Source organism: Nyctereutes procyonoides, unplaced genomic scaffold (assembly GCF_905146905.1).
Source record: "Nyctereutes procyonoides isolate TBG_1078 unplaced genomic scaffold, NYPRO_anot_genome, whole genome shotgun sequence".
Taxonomy (NCBI): Eukaryota; Metazoa; Chordata; class Mammalia; order Carnivora; family Canidae; genus Nyctereutes; species Nyctereutes procyonoides.
In genome coordinates this window covers 22,520,904-22,540,800 of record NW_026575139.1, presented here as the reverse complement: position 1 = coordinate 22,540,800, position 19,897 = coordinate 22,520,904, and the positions used below count along the sequence as shown (strand labels likewise).

At 51.9% G+C, this 19,897-nt stretch overlaps 1 protein-coding gene across 2 annotated transcripts in view; it reads left to right on the top strand.

The window, feature by feature from the left end:
* Positions 1 to 19,897, top strand: part of TMEM63C (transmembrane protein 63C) — a 69,303-nt gene that overhangs the window by 39,548 nt on the left and 9,858 nt on the right. For both annotated transcript variants that reach the window (XM_055304343.1, XM_055304342.1), the window contains 13 exons: positions 4,473 to 4,615; positions 5,979 to 6,027; positions 7,779 to 7,887; positions 9,832 to 9,905; positions 10,527 to 10,607; positions 10,718 to 10,841; positions 11,591 to 11,724; positions 13,129 to 13,251; positions 13,609 to 13,762; positions 14,990 to 15,096; positions 16,406 to 16,492; positions 17,054 to 17,119; positions 19,530 to 19,692. In XM_055304343.1, the coding sequence (XP_055160318.1) occupies positions 4,473 to 4,615; positions 5,979 to 6,027; positions 7,779 to 7,887; positions 9,832 to 9,905; positions 10,527 to 10,607; positions 10,718 to 10,841; positions 11,591 to 11,724; positions 13,129 to 13,251; positions 13,609 to 13,762; positions 14,990 to 15,096; positions 16,406 to 16,492; positions 17,054 to 17,119; positions 19,530 to 19,692 (1,414 nt within the window). The remainder of the gene's footprint in view (positions 1 to 4,472; positions 4,616 to 5,978; positions 6,028 to 7,778; positions 7,888 to 9,831; positions 9,906 to 10,526; positions 10,608 to 10,717; positions 10,842 to 11,590; positions 11,725 to 13,128; positions 13,252 to 13,608; positions 13,763 to 14,989; positions 15,097 to 16,405; positions 16,493 to 17,053; positions 17,120 to 19,529; positions 19,693 to 19,897) is intronic.

The window sequence follows — 19,897 nt, the reverse complement described above, 5'->3', positions numbered from 1 at the left end:
GGGGAGTGGAGGGGAAATAGTTTATTTCTTGGCACCTTCTCTGGCTTTGCTATGGTAACTTTTTCAAAAAGATTTTATTTTTATATTTGAAAGAATATGAGTGAGCGAGAGAGAGATGGAGCCGGGGGAGGGGCAGAGGGAATGGGAGAAGTAGGCTCCCTACTGAGCAGGAAGCCCAACACAGGGCTCAATCCCAGGACCCTGGGGTCATGACCTGGCTGAAGGCAGACATTTAAGCAACAGAGCCACCCAGGCACTCTGGCTTTGGTAATTTTTAAGGCATGCACAAGCTCACAAAATAGAACACTTCGTGTGGTATGTGTCTCTGTGGTGTGTGTGCAAATATGATATAATAAGAGGCACATCACTACGTTGGTGTACATCTGTGTGTGCAGCTGTTCAGGTGTGCATACCTGGATCTGCAGGTCAGGGGTAGGTTGGTATGCACAGTTGTGTGTGTCTCTGGGTGAGGATCCTCTTCCCCTACCCTATTCCACCCTAAGTTTCCTCCATTGGGAACACATCATCCGAGAAGGGAGGAAGGCTGGCTATTGCACCATGCATCCTGCAGCATTTGAGAGCAGTGTCTAGAAGATAGCCTGACACATTTGCTGAGCAGGGACAAGGATGCCAGAGTCCCCTGTGCACAAAGCCAAGGCAGCCTAGTTGGAGAGGCAAATGTTAACGAGAATCACTACATATAATTCATAATGGGGAGGTTATAATTGCTGTCCAAAGAGCATTTGGGAAGGAAGAAATTCATTCCAACCAGGGATAGGGGGTTCAGGAGAAGCAAGTTTTGTATTAGGCCTTGAAAGATGGGAAGAATTTCCTTACTAGGCCACCTGGAGGATCCATCACAAATAAAGGACACTGTGAGTGAAGGTTTGGGGCAGAGATGGGCAGGGAGCATCCAGAAATGTTCAGTCTGGTGTGGCTAGAAACAAGGATACATGGCAAGAGAGAGGCTAAAAGATTGGGCTGGAAGGATCAGCCCGGAGGATTTCGACTGCCATGCTGAGAATCCTGGGCTTTGATCTAGAGGCAGTAGAGAGCCAATTCCTTTCTTTTCTTTTTCTTTTCTTTCTTTCTTCTTTCTTTTTTTTTTTTTTTTTTTTTTTGAGCAGAATCCTCAGAATGAGAACCTATTTGTAGGCAGAAGTATGGGCTGGGGGGACTGGCAGTTGAGAAAGTCCAGAGGCAAAGTGAGCACCTGAGGAGGCTTCTCCCGTGCCTGGGTGAGAAGTGGTGCTGACGAAGGGAGGGAACAGATGGAGAGAGATCATGGGGCTGCAGTCTATGGGTCTCCACCTGGCTTTCAACTGGTTTAGAAAAGGAGTGATCCGGGTCTGGTCTCTGGGGAAGATAGCCATGCCACTCTGGGAGCTGGTGAGATATGAGGAATTGGGAGAAGGATGAGAGAGGCTAGGGCAAATCATGAGTTGACCAGCAAGCTATTGAAAAACAGGGTTAGTTAAAGCTTCCAAGGAAGGTCAGAGCCAGAGGTGGGTGCGTGAGGCCATAATTGAAGTTGTGCGAGCAAGATTGAAAAAGAGTGTAGATGGGGCAGGAGGAAGAGGGCGCAATCTCTAGGGCCTGGACTCACCGAAGCCACGGGCTTCGAGGACCCAGGAGGGTGTGGCCCGCAGCTCGCAGCTCTGGGGTGAGTGGAATGAGAGTAAGAAGAGGGCGTGGACGGCAGTGATTTGGGTCTGCATTGGGAGGGCCATTCCAGGGTAAGCTGTCCACAAAGTAGAGGCAGAGGAGGAGGCAGGCAGGAAGAGGGAGGGTGAAGGTGTTGAGTGGCTCTTGAGGGGAAACAAGTCAGGGAATGGAGGCTTGAGGAATTTCTTGTATTTCAGAGTGGCCCATGTGCATTTGAACCCGGTTGTGGTTCCAGGGGAAGAAGAGTGAGTAGGTGAAGAGAGGTCAGTGGATACAGTTGGTCTCCAGAAAGAGGCAGGGGAAGGGAAGCGATCAGAGCCAAGGGGAGATTTATTGTGAGGAAGAGGGTGGTGGCTGGAACATTGTGGTTGAGAAGAGGAAGAATGAAGTAGAGGAATCCAGACAGACTCAGAACTACAGCTTCCCCCGGAGCTGTAAGGCAGACTGCTGTAAGGCGGATAGCCTGACTTCCCCCCAGAGAGATGGGGAGACAGACGGAGCAGTGAGCCCAGGGTGGGGAGCAGGAAGGAAATCCTTGTGTCCTTGGCCCCCCAGCCCCACTCTGCTCCCTCCTGGAGATCAGACAGAGGCTCTCTGCGGCCCCCGCCTCAGAGGCACACTCCGTCAGGTGACCAGGTCTTGGCACCCCAGCCTGCAGCAGGACCCTCCCTTCATTGCCGCTCTCTGGCACCCAGCCTTTTCGCCAGTTCCCACCCACTCCATTCTTGGGATTTAATTCTCAAGTCCAGGCCAGGAAGTATTTTAACTGCTTGCAGTTAAAAAAAAAAAAAATCGAGAGCTCTAAATAATTCCCTAAATGGGGAATATTGAAAAGCCTTGAAGATATGCTCTTTATAGTATTGTTTAAAAATAAACCTGAATCCTGGACTGGATGCTAGAAGTTGCACACAATCTACAAGCCTGATTGGAGTGAGGGTGAGTAAACTCTGGTTCGCCCACCAATGGGGTCGGGGCCACCCTGGTGCTGAGTGTGAACCCGTGCTCCGTCAGTGCCACTGTCACTGTTATCACTGTTCAGCCATGCAGACATTTAAGACAAAATGTGAAATGTTCAGAAAAGGCTTTAGATTAAATGCTGAGCAACACAGCAATACATCCGATGCTGTTTATTCTATGGTCACGAAGTTAAATCATCACAACAACAAAAACCTAAAGGCAATGAACCAAAGTGCTTCACAGTCATTATCTTAGACTGATTGAGATTGTAGGTGGATGATTTTCTTCTCCTTTTATTTCCCAAAAATTCTATAGTAAGCATGTGCTACTTTGAAATTTTTTTTTGAAGTACAACACACATATGGAAGAGCGCACAAAAAAATCAATGTCCAGCTCAGTTATAGCAAAGCAGGTCAAGGATTAGAACATTGTCAACACTCCAGGAGCCCTCCTCCTGCTTCCTCCCAATGCCCCCCTTCCTGTCCCCTCCCACTCACTCCTCACTCTCCAAAGGCAACCCATACCCTGACTTCTTTTTTTTTTTTAAAGATTTTATTTATTTATTTATGAGAGATACACACAGAGAGAGAGAGGCAGAGACATAGGCAGAGGGAGAAGCAGGTCCCATGCAGGGAGCCTGATGGGGGACTCGATCCCAGGTCTCCAGGACCAGGCCCTGGGCTGAAGGCGGTGCTAAACCGCTGTGCCACCAGGGCTGCCCCGTACCCTGACTTCTAACTCCATTGTTCAGTATTGCCTGTTTTTGAACTTCGTGTCTGAAAACATTCAGTATGTATTTGTTTGTGCCTCGGTCTTTCACTCAATATTGTGTTTATGAAGTTCAATTATGGTCATTCATTTTTATCTCTGTATAGTATTTCATTCTACATATTATGTGATATATCATCTATCTATCTATCTATATCATTATAAGTATATCTCATATGTATACATATATATCTCACAATTCTTTTTTTTTTAAGTAGGCTCCATGCCCAATGTGGGGCTTAACTCATAACCCCAAGATCCAGAGTCACACACGTTCCACCGACTGAGCCAGCCAGGCACCCCTATGGCTCACAATTCTTGTGTCCATTTTTGCCTTCAGTAGACATTTAGGTTGTTTGGGGCTGGGCATCTGAGGTTCTTATACATGTCTCTTGATACACATGTATATGTGTTTCTACTGGAAATAAAACTAGATGGGAGTTGCTAAGTCATAGGGAGTGCATATATTCAATTTCCTTAGATAATACCCACTGTTTGCCAAAGTGGCGGTGCCAGACTACGTGCCCGTGGGTGTGGGAGAGCTCCCAGTGCCCCCCACCCCCACCCTCACCAACACTTGGTATTGTCTGACTTTCTAATTTTGGCCAATCTGGCAATGTGGAGTGATATCTCCCTGTGACTTTAAAGATTCCCTTTTAATTTACAAGTTAAAAGAGAAAAGAAATAGGGTGCATCTTGCTATCCCTAGTGGTTTGTCTGGTGCGCGCCCCATAGCAAGCACTCAACATGCATGAGGAAGCAATAAAAGATGGAATGGATGGTTGATTTCAAAAGTGCTTCTGAAAAAAAAAAAGTGCTTCTGGATTCCCAAGTGTGTGTCTATAATAGCTTCTGCCTTGGACATGCCTGTGAAATTCAGTGAAATACATTCCAGACATGATAGAGGCTTTGAGATGAAGGGTGATATTTCTAAAAATAAAAATAAAAACTTGGGCATAGGGTGATAATCTTCTCTTCCTAATCTCCCTCTTCCCTCCCCCCAACCTCCCCCTCCCCACCCAGCTTAGTCTGTGTCCATATCAGCCCCCTGAGGACGATCCTTGTCTATGTGTCTCTTCCAGGAATGAGGATCTGATCAGCAAGTGTGGAGACGATGCCCGCACCTACATCATGTTCCAGTATCACCTCATCATCTTTGTGCTGATACTCTGCATCCCCTCCTTGGGTATCATCTTGCCCATCAACTACACTGGAACCGTTCTGGGTAGGTGGAGCTCAGTGCGCCCAGGACCTGGGCCACTACAAGGGCAGCCCAGTAGGCAGGACAGAGCTTGGGTCTTGGTAGTCTAGAAATCCAAAATTTAATTCCACTTCTCAAAATTCATTGTGGGACCTGAGGCAACCCAAACTTTAGTTCCCCCAAGTGGAGAACAAGTTTGGCCCAGGACCTGACACATGGCAGGCACGTGGTAGTAATTCAGTCTGAAATTGGCCAGGTGCTTGCTAGGCCTTTTTATGGCATGTGATCTACTGCAAAGATCCCTGCACTTGATCTTTCTCCACCTCCAGTGGGGCAGACACAGCACTGGAAGTGCAAAGTTGGTCTCCTGTGAAGTCTTGCTACACTTGTTATAAAAGGGACAAGTCCTTTTGACAGGCTGACATTGTTGGTTTGGGCTTCAAAGACAGAAAAATCTTGGTTCCCTGACTTTGACCCATATCTGCTTCCCAGAAGATACCTTCGCCCAATCTAGCAAGTTATTTCAGTTTATATTCAGCAGATCAATCTCCCTGGGCGTTGGGTCCTCAGCTATGGGGGTTGGGAGAGAAAGTATGGCCAGTGCCTAGCACATAGCACTCAGCGAATAACAGGATTTCATGTAGAACTATGAGGATGGGCAGAGCTGGAGGCTGTGTAACTGGGTGGTATAGTTTAGCACCCCAAATGCCCAGGTGGCAGCCAGTGGTACCCTGGTTCCTCACATGTCTGTCTCTCCTCAGCCACAGGTAAGCTTCAGCTAATTCAAGGTGGCATCCAACATCTGTGCCACCAAATATGGCCACCAGAGTAAGCAACCTCTGTCTTTCCAGATTCTCTTCCTAAGAGCTAGTGTGTTGGCTATATTTTATATAATATATATGTTATACTAATGCAGGATTTCTGGGCACATTTCATAACATCCAGAGATGTCTAAACTGACAAACTAACACACTTTGCTAGAAGGATGTAGTCTGTCTGAAGGAGGCAATGGGACATTCTTGTTGTGATGGTTGCCAGGGTTAACAGCCTTGCTAGTTTCATCCCTCCACTGATGGCGGGGCCCCAGGCTCCTTCAATGAGCATTTTCTGGTGCCTGCCATGCTCCAGTTGGGCACTGGGGATGCCACACCAAGACTTGATCTCACAGCACAGCCATAGAGCCTGAACCAGCAGTCCCAGGGAGAAGAGGAGGCCTCTGCTGGTTTTTTTGGGAGTTGGGGGCAAGTTCTGGGGAATGAGAAGGAAGGGCAGGACGTGAGCAAGCGTCTCCAGACCCCAGGCGTTCATTCAGCAACCTTGAATTTGAGCGACCCCCCACCTTAGCCAAGAAACTGGCCTTGAGGTCAGCCACTTTCTTCTCTTCCAGATTGGAGTAGCCACTTTGGTCGGACCACCATTGTCAATGTCTCCATAGAGTAGGTACCTGCGCCTCTTACCTCCCGTTCTACAGGCTGGGGCATCGGTGGGGAGAGAAGGTCCAACGTGCGGGTTGGAAATGTGGGCACTGCTTTGCTGATAAGAAAGGCCTGGTTTCCTTGGGACCTGTGTACTGAGTGGGAGGCCAGAAGTTGCATTCTCTTGACGGGACAGGACTCTTGTTGCCTCAGTGTCCCTGGATCTGTAAGAGGTAACAAACTGGCCACTCCTAAAAACTTGGAAAGATGGTTCCTGTTTGTTTAATATGTCCAGCACCCAAGTGGCAAGGACTCTGTAGGAAATAGAGGCTTAAGCTATTATTTCCTGCCCACAAAATAGTGCAAGTCAACTGTCATATAGTGAATAAAGCGTAGACCCAATTCCCATAGTGGGGGTGGAAGGGACCAAGGAACCACATGACCTGGCTTCATGCCCCACCTCTGCCATTAGCTGGCCCTGAATCTGGGGCAGTGCATGCCCACCCCAAGCTTCATTTCTGGTCTGTTGAGGAAGAACAGCTGTTGGACATGATTCATGGATTTGAACAGCATCCCACCCAGTTGGTGGTTAAATCAATGCGTACTGAGCCAGGTATGGCCCTGCCGGTCCCTGCTGAAAACAGGCCCCCTGGGTGTCTCGGCCACATGTGGCCGACTTCCTGACAAAGCTGATGCAGCAGGTCCAGCAGGTGTGAGTGGGCTTTCACACATTCCTGCCCCACTTCCCCTGCCCCACCCCTGCCCCTCTGCCCCCCAAACCCTGCAATCTGTCGAGCTCCAAAATCAGCAGACTGGGGCTGTGGCATCCTCCTGCCTCCCCCTCCAGCCACCTCCTCCCCTGGTGCTGCCAGTACCAGAGCAGAGCTCACCAGCTTCTCCCAGGCCAGCCACTGGTGCAAGGTACCTACAGCTTCCCGGCAAGATGTTAATTTTAATAGGGCAGGAAAAACCCTTCAACATCCATCAATCCATATTGGCAGAGAGCTGGTGTGTCCCTGAGAGACCACATAAACCTGCCCCTCTGAAGAAACGGAGAAGTGAGACACCCAGCTGGACAGGGACAGGGAATGCTAGGTGAAATGCCCGTGGGACCAGTGGTGAGGAGATATTTTGAAGCAAGGCAGCTCTGCTCTTCTCCAACTGCACCAAATATGGAGGGCCCTATTTCTGAACAGTCCTCTTGGCCAGATGCCTTGGGACAGCATCATATGAGCCCCAAAGCCCTAATGCCACCACTCTTGCTACTCCAGGAGAAGCAGAGCGAATCTGCCGGGCCCTCCTCCCTCTGGGCCTGAGTATGACCCCCCCCCCATTCCCCACCACAGAGGTCACATGGGCAGCCATGGGAGCCTGAGTGGGAGCCGCCAGCAGCACAATACAGCGCGAGGAGCCCCAGTGCTTCCGCCGCCCAGTGCTGCCACAGCTAAGGTGACCTCGGGCAGGTCCCCTGCCACCTTGACCCTCAGTTTCCTATAGATAAAATGAAGATAGTCACAGTGCCCCCTTCATACGGCATGAGAGTCATGAGAGAATGTACAGAAAGCATGAAGTCCCACCCACCCTGGGTCTGGCATATAGGAAGTACCCAATAAATGTTAGTCTTCAGTACCTGGCGTGGGACACCCCCTTCTGACCATGGCCATCCCATTCCAAGGTGCCCGAGTGTCTGGAAGCACCAGAGGGTGGCCCAGGGGGCACCGTATGGGGTGGGAAAGGGTGTTCTCATCCCTCCTGTGTCTTGTTTCTGGCAGGAGTAAGGTTCTGTGGCTGCACAGCTGCTTCTCCTTCCTCTACTTCCTCCTTAACCTCGTCTTCATGGCTCATCACTGTTTAGGGTTTGTGCCCAAGAGGAGCTACAGGGTGAGTAAGTGGAAAGAACTCCCAGAACTGTTTCCTCCCAGCCAGAAGCTCCCCCGTTGGACCTCCCCACTCCCCGCCCTCAGAGGCATCCCAGTTGGGCACATTCTGCACACCTGTGGGGGGCAGTCTCACCTGAGCAGGGCAAGCCTCTTCCCCTTAGCCCAGTGGATCAGTACCTGGCACCTAGCACAGCTCTCCTGGTCGGTAAACCGTGGAAACACTTCCACACTGGTTGGTAAACAGCTGCTCCCAGGTGCATCCTACGCCTGTGCCCTGCTGCCCCCACCCCCCTCTGAAGACCCCTGGACCTCCACCTCCCACCACTAAAGGGTTAACAAACCCCTGGGCCAGCAAGGGGCTTCCATCCTGAGTGCTCAGCGCCCCCTGCTGGGGAGTGTCCAAGTTCCTTGCCCTTCCATAGTTCTGAGGTCAGAGACCCCGCCCCCCAGGGCCTGGCCCACATGTCCCCACTGTCCTGGTTTGGGTCACCCCCACCCCAGCTCCCAAGCAGGCCCTAAGATAAGGGTTTGCCACAGCGTTCACTTATTCTAAAAGTGGCTCCTAGGAAAAACTTCTAGAGGGTGGGGAAGTGAGATGGAAAAGAAGGTTCAGGTAAGAGGGAGCCATCAAGGAGCGGCTCACACTGCCCTGGGAGTCCGATAGGACATGCACCCTAGAGTTTTCCCAGCCTAGGGGAGCAGTCGGGCACTTTTCTACCAACAACCTGTCCATCACTGGTTGAGGCGCATCTGGGGCCTTACCTCTTCACACACCTGCTCCCTGACATTGGCAGCCCCGTGTTTAAAGTGCACAGCTGCCCTTAGGGTGTAGAGGTGAAGCTGAGGGGCTGCAGGTGGGCCCAGCAGCGCTGCCTGCCCAAGCCCGCACCCACACCCATATGGCCCCAGCTCCAACTCCAGGCCCAGCCCAGCTCAGCCCCTGCCCCAGCCCCAGCCCCAGATCCAGCTCCAATCCCAGGCCCAGCCCCAGCTCCAGTACCAGTTACAACTCCAGACCCAGCCCCAGCTCCAGCCCCAGCACCAGCATCACACCAGCACCAGAACCAGCACCAGCAAGGGATGGGGTATTTGGGCTGTCCTGGCTCTGGTGACAAAGGGGACGGTGCAGACTAACATCTGGGCTCTGTCCTCAGCCATTCAGAGCTTCAGTGTAATAGGATCCTCTCCCTCCCTTGATGGCATCCTTCCTAAAGGACCAATACACTCTAACCCACCCCAGAATGCAAATCCGCATACCTCTGAGAGGCTACCCCGAATGCTTTGGCCTGCAAGCATGGAGGCTTGGGCACCCTTGACCAGTCTGGACTCAGCTACTTCAGGTTTCCTTCTTGTTACCAGAAGCTTCTGCTGAGACTCCCATCTCTTGAAGCTCAATTTACCAGGCATGAGGGGATGGCCCGGGAAGACATTTCCCACTCACAGAATAAAATGTAAAGTTTAAGGGGCTTCCCCATCCCCTCCCCAGAGTCTACTCACCTCCTAACCCCCCTGCCCAGTCTAATGTCAGGGACAGCCCTGCTATGTGAACCTCACGTGGCACAGTGGAGAGGCAGCAGGGCCGAGCAACGGCGGGGCCCTCTGGTTAGCACAAGAGCACAAGCAGCCCTTGCTCCTCCCGGAGCTCTGGTCTTCCTCCCCGGCCTGGTCTGCAGCCTCTGGCTCTCCCTCCCTTGACCTCAGCTGTCTGTGGCAGGAGGCCTGCACCAGGATCCCAGAGAATAACAGAGATGAAGCATGCCTGCCCTCAGCTGCCCACAGCTGCCCACAGCCCATGGCACACAGCCTGCTGAAGTTGGGGACACAGGCCCAGGCAGCCTGGCTGAGTAGCAGACCTACTCCAGACAGTTCTGAGCCACCAAAGACCCAGACATTAGGAGTCCTGTGTAAACACAGTCTTCTTTCTCCATTTGCCCTCCCCACCTAGGTCACAAGGACCCTAATGATCACCTATGTCCCAAAGGACATCCAAGACCCTGAAATCATCATTAAACATTTTCAGTAAGTGGATTGAGGGGGCAGAAGCATTGGTTACCTTCCCCCCAGTAACCCTGCCTGGATCTTCATGCTGGTAGTAAGGTTCCGTAGGATGCCAGAGCGAGAGACACTCCAAGTGGTAGCCTGTCCTGGACCTGGCTCAGGATTAGCCTTCCAGAATGCAAGAGGCCCTGGGGCCAGTGTAGGGTCTCTGAAGCCAAGGGCTTTCCTGCATGGTGTGAGTGTGATGGGGTATAATTTTCTTCCTTTCCCTCGTTCCTCTAACCACAGAGCCCAGCGAGCTCCTGACCACAATTATCTAGAGCAGGTCATGATGGGGCATCTTTTGTGACCCAAATTCTTAGCCCCAAGAGCTAATTCTCTCTGGTGAGCAGCAATTTCCAGGTCTGCTCCCTGGCTCTACTCTGGATCATTCGGGAAGGAGGTGGCAAATCTCAGATTACCAGGGATCAACTCTGAAATTTGACTTTAGGAACAAGGAATGGAGACCCCCCCTCCAAAAAAAGGGACCACGGGCAGCTGAGCCACTCAGCCCTGGGGGCTGTAGTTCCGGGTGGGCGTGGGGGTAGGATGGCCCATCCTCAGCACCACAGGCTGGCTCAGCATCCATGTCTGTGGCTACAGTGAGGCCTATCCGGGGTGCGTAGTGACCAGAGTCCACTTCTGCTATGACGTCAGGAACCTGATCGAGTTAGATGATCAGAGGTGAGTGCAGCGGGGCCTGTCTGGATCTGGGATGGGCGTGCAAGGGGAGGATGTGGCTCTGCTGGCCCCCAACCGCAAGATCCTTGTTTCCATTGCCTGCCGGCTGACAGGCGCCACGCGATGCGGGGCCGGCTCTACTACACTGCCAAGGCCAAGAAGAGTGGGAAGGTGATGATCAAGACCCACCCCTGCTCCCGCCTGTGCTTCTGCAAGTGCTGGACCTGCTTCAAAGAGGTACCTGGCCCCGGCATCAAGGGATGCAGCAGAGGAGGGGCTGGGGCCCTGGGTCTCCAGCTCTGTCCAGGGCTCTGTACCTCCGGCCCTATTCAGATCTGCTCAGGTGCTGTGGCACCTAGCTCCTCCCTCCCTTTCCACCATACCCTGCCTCCCTGTTGATAATACCGAGGAGCTGAGGTCTTTCTTGGATACCCGTCTGGAGTGATCCAAGAGGGCTTGCTCTTGCTCACTTCCAGTCTTGGATGGGAGGACCAGAGAGAACACAATAGACTGCTGTAGGCTGCCATGCCTCAGGCTTTCAAAGGGCTAGGACAGGAACATTTGAAGGCGCTCCGCTCCATCTTAGCACCCAACCACCATGGCTTGGAGGAGGCCACAGGGCAGGACTGAACTCTAGCCAATCCAGAAAATGAATCATCCCCATTTCCTGAAAATGCTGCAGACACATTCTATCACTCCTCCGGAGTCAAGCCCAAGTCCAAAAAGCAACCCCTAATCCCCAGGTGTGCCTCACCTTCCCTGGATCTAAGAGCAGGGATCCAATGTCAGAGTTACTACCTTTTCCTGTTCTCGAGTTGGGATCTTGGAGCCCACTGGGATCCTGAGTTCTTTGCCAGGCTTTGAAGGGAGTTGGGAATGGAACCAAAGCCTCAGGCCTACCACCTGAGTGGAGGGAGGCCTCTGTCCAGGCAAGGCCTTCCTAGAGCTGTGGCTTCTCCAGCGCTGAAGGCCAAATCTCGCCCCAGGTAGATGCAGAGCAATATTATAGTGAGCTGGAGGAGCAGCTGACTGACGAGTTCAACGCTGAGCTCAACCGCGTTCGGCTGAAGCGTCTGGACCTGATCTTTGTCACCTTCCAGGACGCCAGGATGACGAAGCAGTGAGTGCCAGGGCCAGCGGCTTGCTGTGCCCAGTCCAGCCCTGTGAATGGGCTTCTGCTTCTCTGAAACCATCCTCTTTCACCTCCATTCCAGTCAAGGGGAGAAGGAGAGAGAACCTCCCTCCAGTTTGCCATCTTCTGGCCACCCCTCAACCCCTCCATGCGCCTCAGAGGCGGCCGCCACCTTGCTTTCCAGAGCATGTCTGCATCCGTTTCCCCACAGCTGCCAGACTCTGCTTGTCTCCAGAGATACCCAGGCCCTGGGCTCCCCATTCTCATGTCCTTGCTGTAGCACAGAGGTGGTCAGAATAGACATCTTGGTTTCTCTTCTAGGCCTTGACAAGAATGAATCCATTTCCCCCCATTACACATCACCCCTTTCCTCATCGCGAGTGACAGAGTCAGGGTAGAGAAGCTCTACTTGCTCTCCGCTGCAAGGCCTCCCCTAATTCATAGCCTTACAGCCTCCTCCCTCCTCTGCCCCAGCCTCTGGCAGCTCTACCTCGATAAGGAGTGGAGTAGCACTCTGGAAAGTTTTGGAAGGATCCTTAGGACAGGATCAAATAGATGGGAACCCCAGCATAAGTTCCTGGAGTATTGTGGGGCCCTCCTCTCTCTTGAGGGAGCTGATCATACACAACACTTTGTCCTCACCCACCCACACTCTATAAGGGAACAGTGGAACCACCTAGAATTTGGTCAAATACAATTGTGTGTAATTTTGCAAGTCACTTATACTCTCAAATTTTGTAACTCTCAATTTTGGTCCACTTATATCTTCCCTGTCTACCTACTTCCCAGAGGGTTAAGAAGCGATATATGTTCTATTTGGTATATATGTTATATAAAACAATATACCAATATAAGACAAAACTGTTTCTCTTCTGAGACACTGTCATTCAGTAGAGAGAATCTGAGGCTTAATTACAGCAGAAACATGAATTAGAAGACCAAGGACTCCAGTGCCAGCACCTGTCCCTCTTTGGTTGTGTCTTCAGGGACCTCAATTTAGTGATCTGTGCAATTGGGATTATATTCATCGTCAATTAGCACAGTGTCCAGCACACAAAAAGGACTCAGTTGGTAGCTATTAATACTAAGATGAGGCTGAAATTAGTACCTCCCTTGTCACCCTCAAGGAAAGAGCATGTGTTTTTGCTGTCACTGACATCAAGGGGAAAAGACTTCAGCTGAGACCCATGTGGTCCCCTCTCTTCCCAGGCAGTCCCTCCCACTGGTGCCTCTTTCCTCCAGGGACTAGGCTTTAGGAGCTGCCCACCTCTAAGATCCTGGGAGGCTTCACAAATCCCCAGGAAGTGGGGCCATCTGTAGGACCCTGGCATGGGACCCCTCCTGAGACTGTGACCCTCACACAACCTCTGCCTCCTACCCCCATCTCCGCAGCATCCGGGAAGATTACAAGTACATCCAGTGTGGCGTACCCCCCCAGCAGTCTTCAGTGACCACCATCGTCAAATCCTACTACTGGAGGGTTGCCCTGGCCCCACACCCTAAAGACATTATTTGGTAAGCCCCCTCTGCCCCTCCCTTCTCCATTCAGTCCCTCCCAGACCAAGGAAGAGAACAGGGTGGGAAAGGAATCTGGGCCAGTTCCCCTACTTTGTTCCCCACTGGGCTTGGGCACCACAGCCTCTGCCCACACCTAACCCCACCCCACCACGAGGGCCTTGACAAAGAGTGTGACTGAGGGGCAGATCCAGGGCCCGGTGCATTCAGGTCTGGGCCTGGCGGGGTGCGGGAGAGGGCTGAGTTAGACCAGGGCCATCCAGGTCTCTAGCTGGCATGCTGGAAACCATACGTGGGCCCCGTCTAAGGGCTGGACCTGAGATCCTAAGTGAGTCTCCCTCCTCCATCCCTCCCCAGGAAACACCTGTCTGTCCGCCGCTTCCATTGGTGGGCGCGCTTTATCGCAATCAACACCTTCCTCTTCTTCCTCTTCTTCTTCCTCACCACGCCTGCCATCATCATCAACACCATCGACATGTACAACGTCACTCGCCCCATCGAGAAGCTGCAGGTCCTGCCTCTGCTCAGGCCAGGCGTGGGGCCCCAGGGAGATGAAGGAAGAACTCAGGCGAGAATAGGGTGGGGGGCCCCCTGGAGCACGGCTCTGGAGTCCGGGCACTGCCAACATTGTGGAGGTGGCAGCAGTGTAAATGGTATTGTAGAGTGTCCTGTGTCCTAAAGGGATTGACTGTGCAGGTCACTGCCTGTCTGAGGGGCTGGAATGGGAGAGGAAGGAGGAGGGCTGTGGGGGTGCTGCAGGCAGGTTCTGGAGTGAGCTGTGGAGGGGATGGGTGGTCCAGTAATGAGGGGGCTTGGAGGGCTCCTTTAGATTGGGTCACCCTGGGCCAGCGAGGGGTACAAAAGGTGCAGCAGAGGGTGTGGCAAGTGTGACAGCTCTGTTCTCTCACTTTCTCTAGAGCTGTGCCCCCCTCCCCATTTGGCGCGTAGGGGTGAGGGTGGGGAAGAGTGAGGTCAGTTCCCAGGGGGAAGAGTGAGATCAGTTCCCAGGTGAAGCGGGACCTTCACCTCCCTCACTTGCACACACACACCCACTCCGGGCTGGGAGCACTGGTCCCTGGAGGAGTCATGCAGGGACTTTGCCCTGACAGGGACTTCAGAGGAACTGGGCCGGCCCATTTCCAAATCCTATAGCCTCCAGGCTGTTATAACAGGCCTAGAAGGCCTCCACTTCCGTATTATCCTCATCCTTATTCCAGTGACACACGCATGCACGCACACACGCACGCACGCAGTCAAGCCATACTGCTTGGGCTGCTTGTCAGCTTCACAGGAGGGACGCCTCAGCATAGCTGCCCCTAGGGATTTTTCCCTCACACCTTCTCCCTTCTCTCCCACCTGTCACATGACATCACATTAAAGGTAATGTCCCACCTGCCTTCTCTGAACCATGAGGTCAGTGACAGCTGCTGGCTCTGACCCTGGGGCGAAGTCACCACCAAGAGCCCAGGCTGCCCCTCCAGGGACCTCAGCATAGAAGACCCGTGCGCCTTGAGGGCACTCCTTGACCTTGAGGTGTCAGCCTCAGCCCAGACCCCTGGCCAGCAAGGCTGACAACGAAGGCCAGGACCCCGGGGCAGCCTTGGGGAAACCAATCCTGCTCTGGGACTAAAGCTGGGGGAGAAGAGGCCAGAGGTGGGGGAGAAGCAAGGGTGGCCCGGAAGGGGAAGGGGCACTGCTTGTACTGACGTCTCTGCACATCTCCGCTCTACCCCTACAGAGCCCGGTCATAACCCAATTCTTCCCCTCCCTGATGCTCTGGGCATTTACAGTGATACTGCCTCTGATCGTCTACCTCTCCGCCTTCCTAGAGGCCCACTGGACCAGGTGAGATGGGGGCTCCTCTCCTAGCTCTCTGCCTCTCCTGCTCTCTGCCCCGGCGCCAGCCCCTTCCCCAGCCCACTCTCCCGCCAGCCTGGGGGCTCAGGCCTCCCATCTGGCCTAAGGAGTCAAACTGACATGGGATGGCTTTGATACCCAAAACCATCCCAAGACACTATGAGATAGAGATAGAGATGATAGAGATAGAGATAGAGATGATAGAGATAGATAGAGAGAGAGAGAGAGAGAGAGAGAGATAGGTTTTTTTGAAAGAGGAGACCGATGGGATCCCTGGGTGGCGCAGCGGTTTAGCGCCTGCCTTTGGCCCAGGGCGCGATCCTGGAGACCCTGGATCGAATCCCACGTCGGGCTCCCGGTGCATGGAGCCTGCTTCTCCCTCTGCCTGTGTCTCTGCCTCTCTCTCTCTCTCTCTCTCTCTCTCTGTGTGTGTGTGACTGTCATAAATAAATTAAAAAAAAATTTTTTTTGAAAGAGGAGACCGAGTTGTCTCTGGGCCCCTGGCCTCAGGGATGCTGAGATTGGGCCACCACCACCTCAGGCATGTTCAGGCCCAAAGCAAGGCCTCCTTGGATAGCTCCCTCAGCCTCCAGCCATGCACTGAGGGTTTGGAGCCATAGGCAGAGACAGGTGGCCTGGAACTTTAGGCAAGAGGCCTAGGGTGAGGAGAGAGCAGGACTTGTCTAAAGAACGTCAAGAAGGCTGTCACAGACGAACCTGTGAACTCAACCTGACTGTAGGCCCATGTGGCCCGAGCAGCACCCCCATTTTAAACAATAGGACCTATAACTAAGCCCGAATAGCAGGTTAGCCCTACTAGTTCTATGATGGTAGCCATCTGGGTAGAAAATATTTACCATATCCTGGGGCAGGTGGACCTGCTTTTACCTGAAGACAGTGTGGATCTCAGAAGGGATTTCCTGCACCTAAAGTTCTTACCCTCCTAACAGAAGCCCTTACTGGTCTTTTCTCTGTCCAAGAACATGGCTTTTATAGATTACTGAAACTCGGCAGGGATCCTGAGTCTTGTTGGTAATGTCCCTCTAACTAAGATATCAAGCCCACAGTGCACGTGTGCCCTTCCTCCCCATCCCGTGCCCGCGGCTGACCAGACTAGTTGACTCTACTGCCCTTGCCTGCTGCTCCCAGCTGCAGCAGAGCTCCCTGTGCTCTGTGTAGATGGCTTTGGTATGCACTAGCCAACCGATTGTCTAGGCCAGGGAGCTGTCTCTGTCTCTCCATCCATGCTGTTGTTAGGTCTCTGGTTCTTATCACATGTTTCTTTGTTCCCTTCTAGATCAAGCCAGAATCTGATCATAGTGAACAAGTGCTATATCTTTCTGGTGTTCATGGTGATTATTCTGCCCTCTATGGGACTGACCAGGTACCTCACCTCCCAGTATCCCTCCTCTCTCAGACAGGCTCACCCTAGAGTTGGAACCTCCTCTTTCAGATACTATAGGCCTACCTGTGGTTGCTGCAAATCCATTCCGCAAGTGACAGTCCAATGCCTGTCATGAGCCCAGCATGAGCCAGGTATCATGTGGACGCTAAGGCGTCAACCATGAACTCTGCCTTCAAAGAGCTTATTATCCAGCTGGGGAAATAAGCCATGCCCATCAGCTAACCGACAGCCTAAGGTGGGAAAAATGCAGCCAATGTACAGTAGAAATTCGGAAGAGGGAGAAAGCACTGTGGAGAAAACGACTGGTGAAGGTTTGCTAGAAGAGGCGGCCTTGAGATGAGAGGCCAGAGGGTTAGGGGTGGGGGTGGCCCAGCATTAAGAAGGCAGAGAGGCAGTGTGGACTGGCAGCTGGGATATTAGAATGCAAGAGTCTCTAGGGATTGAATAAGGGAGGACAGAGGGAGGGAAGACAGGCCAAGAGGGACTGAACCCCAAGCCTAGATTCATTAACTAAAGGACCTACCTTATTCTTACTTCTAGTTTGGATGTCTTTTTCCGGTGGCTCTTTGACATCTACTATCTGGAGCAGGCATCCATCAGGTTCCAGTGAGTACAAGAGTGTATGCCCCAAGCACGCTCCCAGGGTACCCTAGGGCTTCCATAGGTCTACAGCAGGTAGATACACATCTCCTTCATTTGCCCACATGGGTAGAGAGATGAATGCATGCAAAGACTCTCATTAAGCAACCTCTTAACCTTTCCCACGCCATGGACCCATTTGGCAATCTGGTAAAGCCCAGGGATCCCTTCTCTGAATGAAGTTTTGGAACGAAATGTAAATTTATAGGAAACTGCCCCCACACTGTCCTGTGTATCCTTCATCCAGTTCCCTCCCACCTCTGGTAACATCTGGCATAATTATAGTACCCTGGCACAACCAGGAAATTGACATTGATACAATCCACCAAGCTTATTCAGATTTTGCCAGTTTCATATACACTCTGAATAGATGTCTTTAAATGCACAAAATACCTGGGTTGCAAAGAACACCAATTATATTGAAATATTGTTACCAAAATATTTCTAAAAGTAAATTTGTAATAAAAATCTTTATTAGCACCTTTAATAAGAGGACAATGCATTTTGAATACAAGTAAGCTGAAGTTACATTCTTTTTTTAAAGATTTTATTTACTTATTCCTGAAAGACACACACACACACACACACAGAGGCAGAGACAGAGGGAGAAGCAGGCTCCATGCAGGGAGCCTGATGTGGGTCTCCATCCCAGGACTCCAGGATCACACCCTGAGCCAAAGGCAGATGCTCAACCCCTGAGCCACCCAGGTGTCCCTAAAGTTACATTTAGTTTTAAAAAGCGTCAGTGTGAATGCTGAAGCTACTTAGCTAGCAGAAGAGCATTCAGTTGACTAGGGTGGCAGGATCTTTGACAAAACAACACATAGATCACATTGGACATCCAGCCAATTTTGATTTGTTTTGTTTTGTTTTTAGGTTACAAATGTTGAAAATCCCAATTTTCACAGATGTTTGCATCTTTATTGTGATGTCACAAAGGACACATAAGCTTTCACAGCTTGCTTATTTATTTTTAAAGATTTTATTTATTTATTCATGAGAGGCACAGAATGAAGAGAGGCAGAGACATAAGCAGAGGGAGAAGCAGGCTCCCTGTGGGTAGACCAATGTGGGACTCCATCCCAGGACCCCGGGATCATGCCCTGGGCCCAAGGCAGATGCTCAACCACTGAGCCACCCAGGTGCCCTCACAGCTTGTTTTATAGGGCAAGGACCAGAGTTCTCTAAAGTTTCTGCAGTTAAAACTATACTTGTGATAAGTTGGACTCTTTTTTTTTCTAGGATGAATGAGTGCATCTTTGGTTAGGTCAGTATCTTCGATACAGTTGTATGAGAGAGAAAAGAGTTGTAAGCCCATGACTCAACTTTGGTGCCATCAAGAAAGACTAGTTTTTGAAGGAGTTCTGAAATCTATCCAGGAAGCTCGCAGATTTCTCCTCTCAAAGAAACTGGCAGAATTGTGTAGATGGGGACACTGGACAGCAACAGAGATGCTGGGGCACCACCGTGAGAACAGGCAGCGTGGCCATTCATTCAGATGGCCCAGTGGCTCCTAGCTGAAGCTGGCCAGCTATGTCAAGAACACCCCTTGCAGACAGAACATTTCAGTCATGTAAAGTTAGTGTGTCTAATTTAGCCATGTGTTTAATAACTACCATCACTTTGAAGTGATGGTGAGTGCAAAGGTATTGTCAGATGTCACCACCAACTGCAGTGGGCTGATTGCAACGGTGACAGGGTCACAGCCGTAGCTGACATCGCTGAGATTTGTTGCCCACGTTCTTATTGGAAAGAAGTGGTACATTGCAGTTAGAGGCTTCTGAATGTAAAGATGTAATTCTTTTCCCCATTCTAGGTCATAGACGCCCACAACCCCTCCCCACCATGGACTCTCTGGGATCTAGGGGTCCTGGTCAAGCACCTCTGCTTTATTATTTTTTTTAAGATTTCATTTATTCATGAGAAACACACAGAGAGAGGCAGAGACACGGGCAGAGGGAAAAGCAGGCTTCCTGTGGAGAGCCTGATATGGGACTCGATCCCAGGACCCCAGGATCATGACCTGAGCCAAAGGCAGACGCTCAACCGCTGAGCCGCCCAGGTGCAGCCATATGTCACTTTTCTGAGGGCATTTCCACAGCACTTTATGTTTTTAATTATTTTTTCACCTCTGCTTTAGATCACGCCAGAGCGTATATTTCCCTACACACCCACCCTTGACGTAGACCAACCCCATCCCTGCTCAGAAGGGCGTGCATGAACTACAGTGGGCAGGGGGCACATGTGTATTGAAGCTTACTCTCCCCATCTCCACCCTCACCCTCCACCCCTTCCCCGTCTCCACCCCTCCCATCTCCACCCCCACCCAATATCCCCCTCTGGCTTCTGTGCCATCTTCCACTGTCCCCGCGGCCAGGTGTGTGTTCCTGCCAGACAACGGCGCCTTCTTTGTCAACTACGTGATCACAGCGGCTTTGCTGGGCACAGGCATGGAGCTGTTGCGCCTGGGGTCCCTCTTTCTATATAGCATCCGCCTCTTCTTCTCCAGGTCGGAGCCAGAGAGAGTCCACATCAGAAAGGTGGGGGCTGGGCCCTGCCCTGCACACACTCCTTCCCATGGGAGGGGGACAGAGGACCCAAGGAGTGAGGAGAGGTGGGCTGGGGTTGGCAGGGAGCTGGTCCGCCAGGCTGAGCCTCCGGGGCAGCTCCCCGGGGATAGACCAGGAGCCACAGAAGGAGCCGAGGCAAGGGGACCAGGCCACCAAGTGAGCCCCGCCTTCTGCC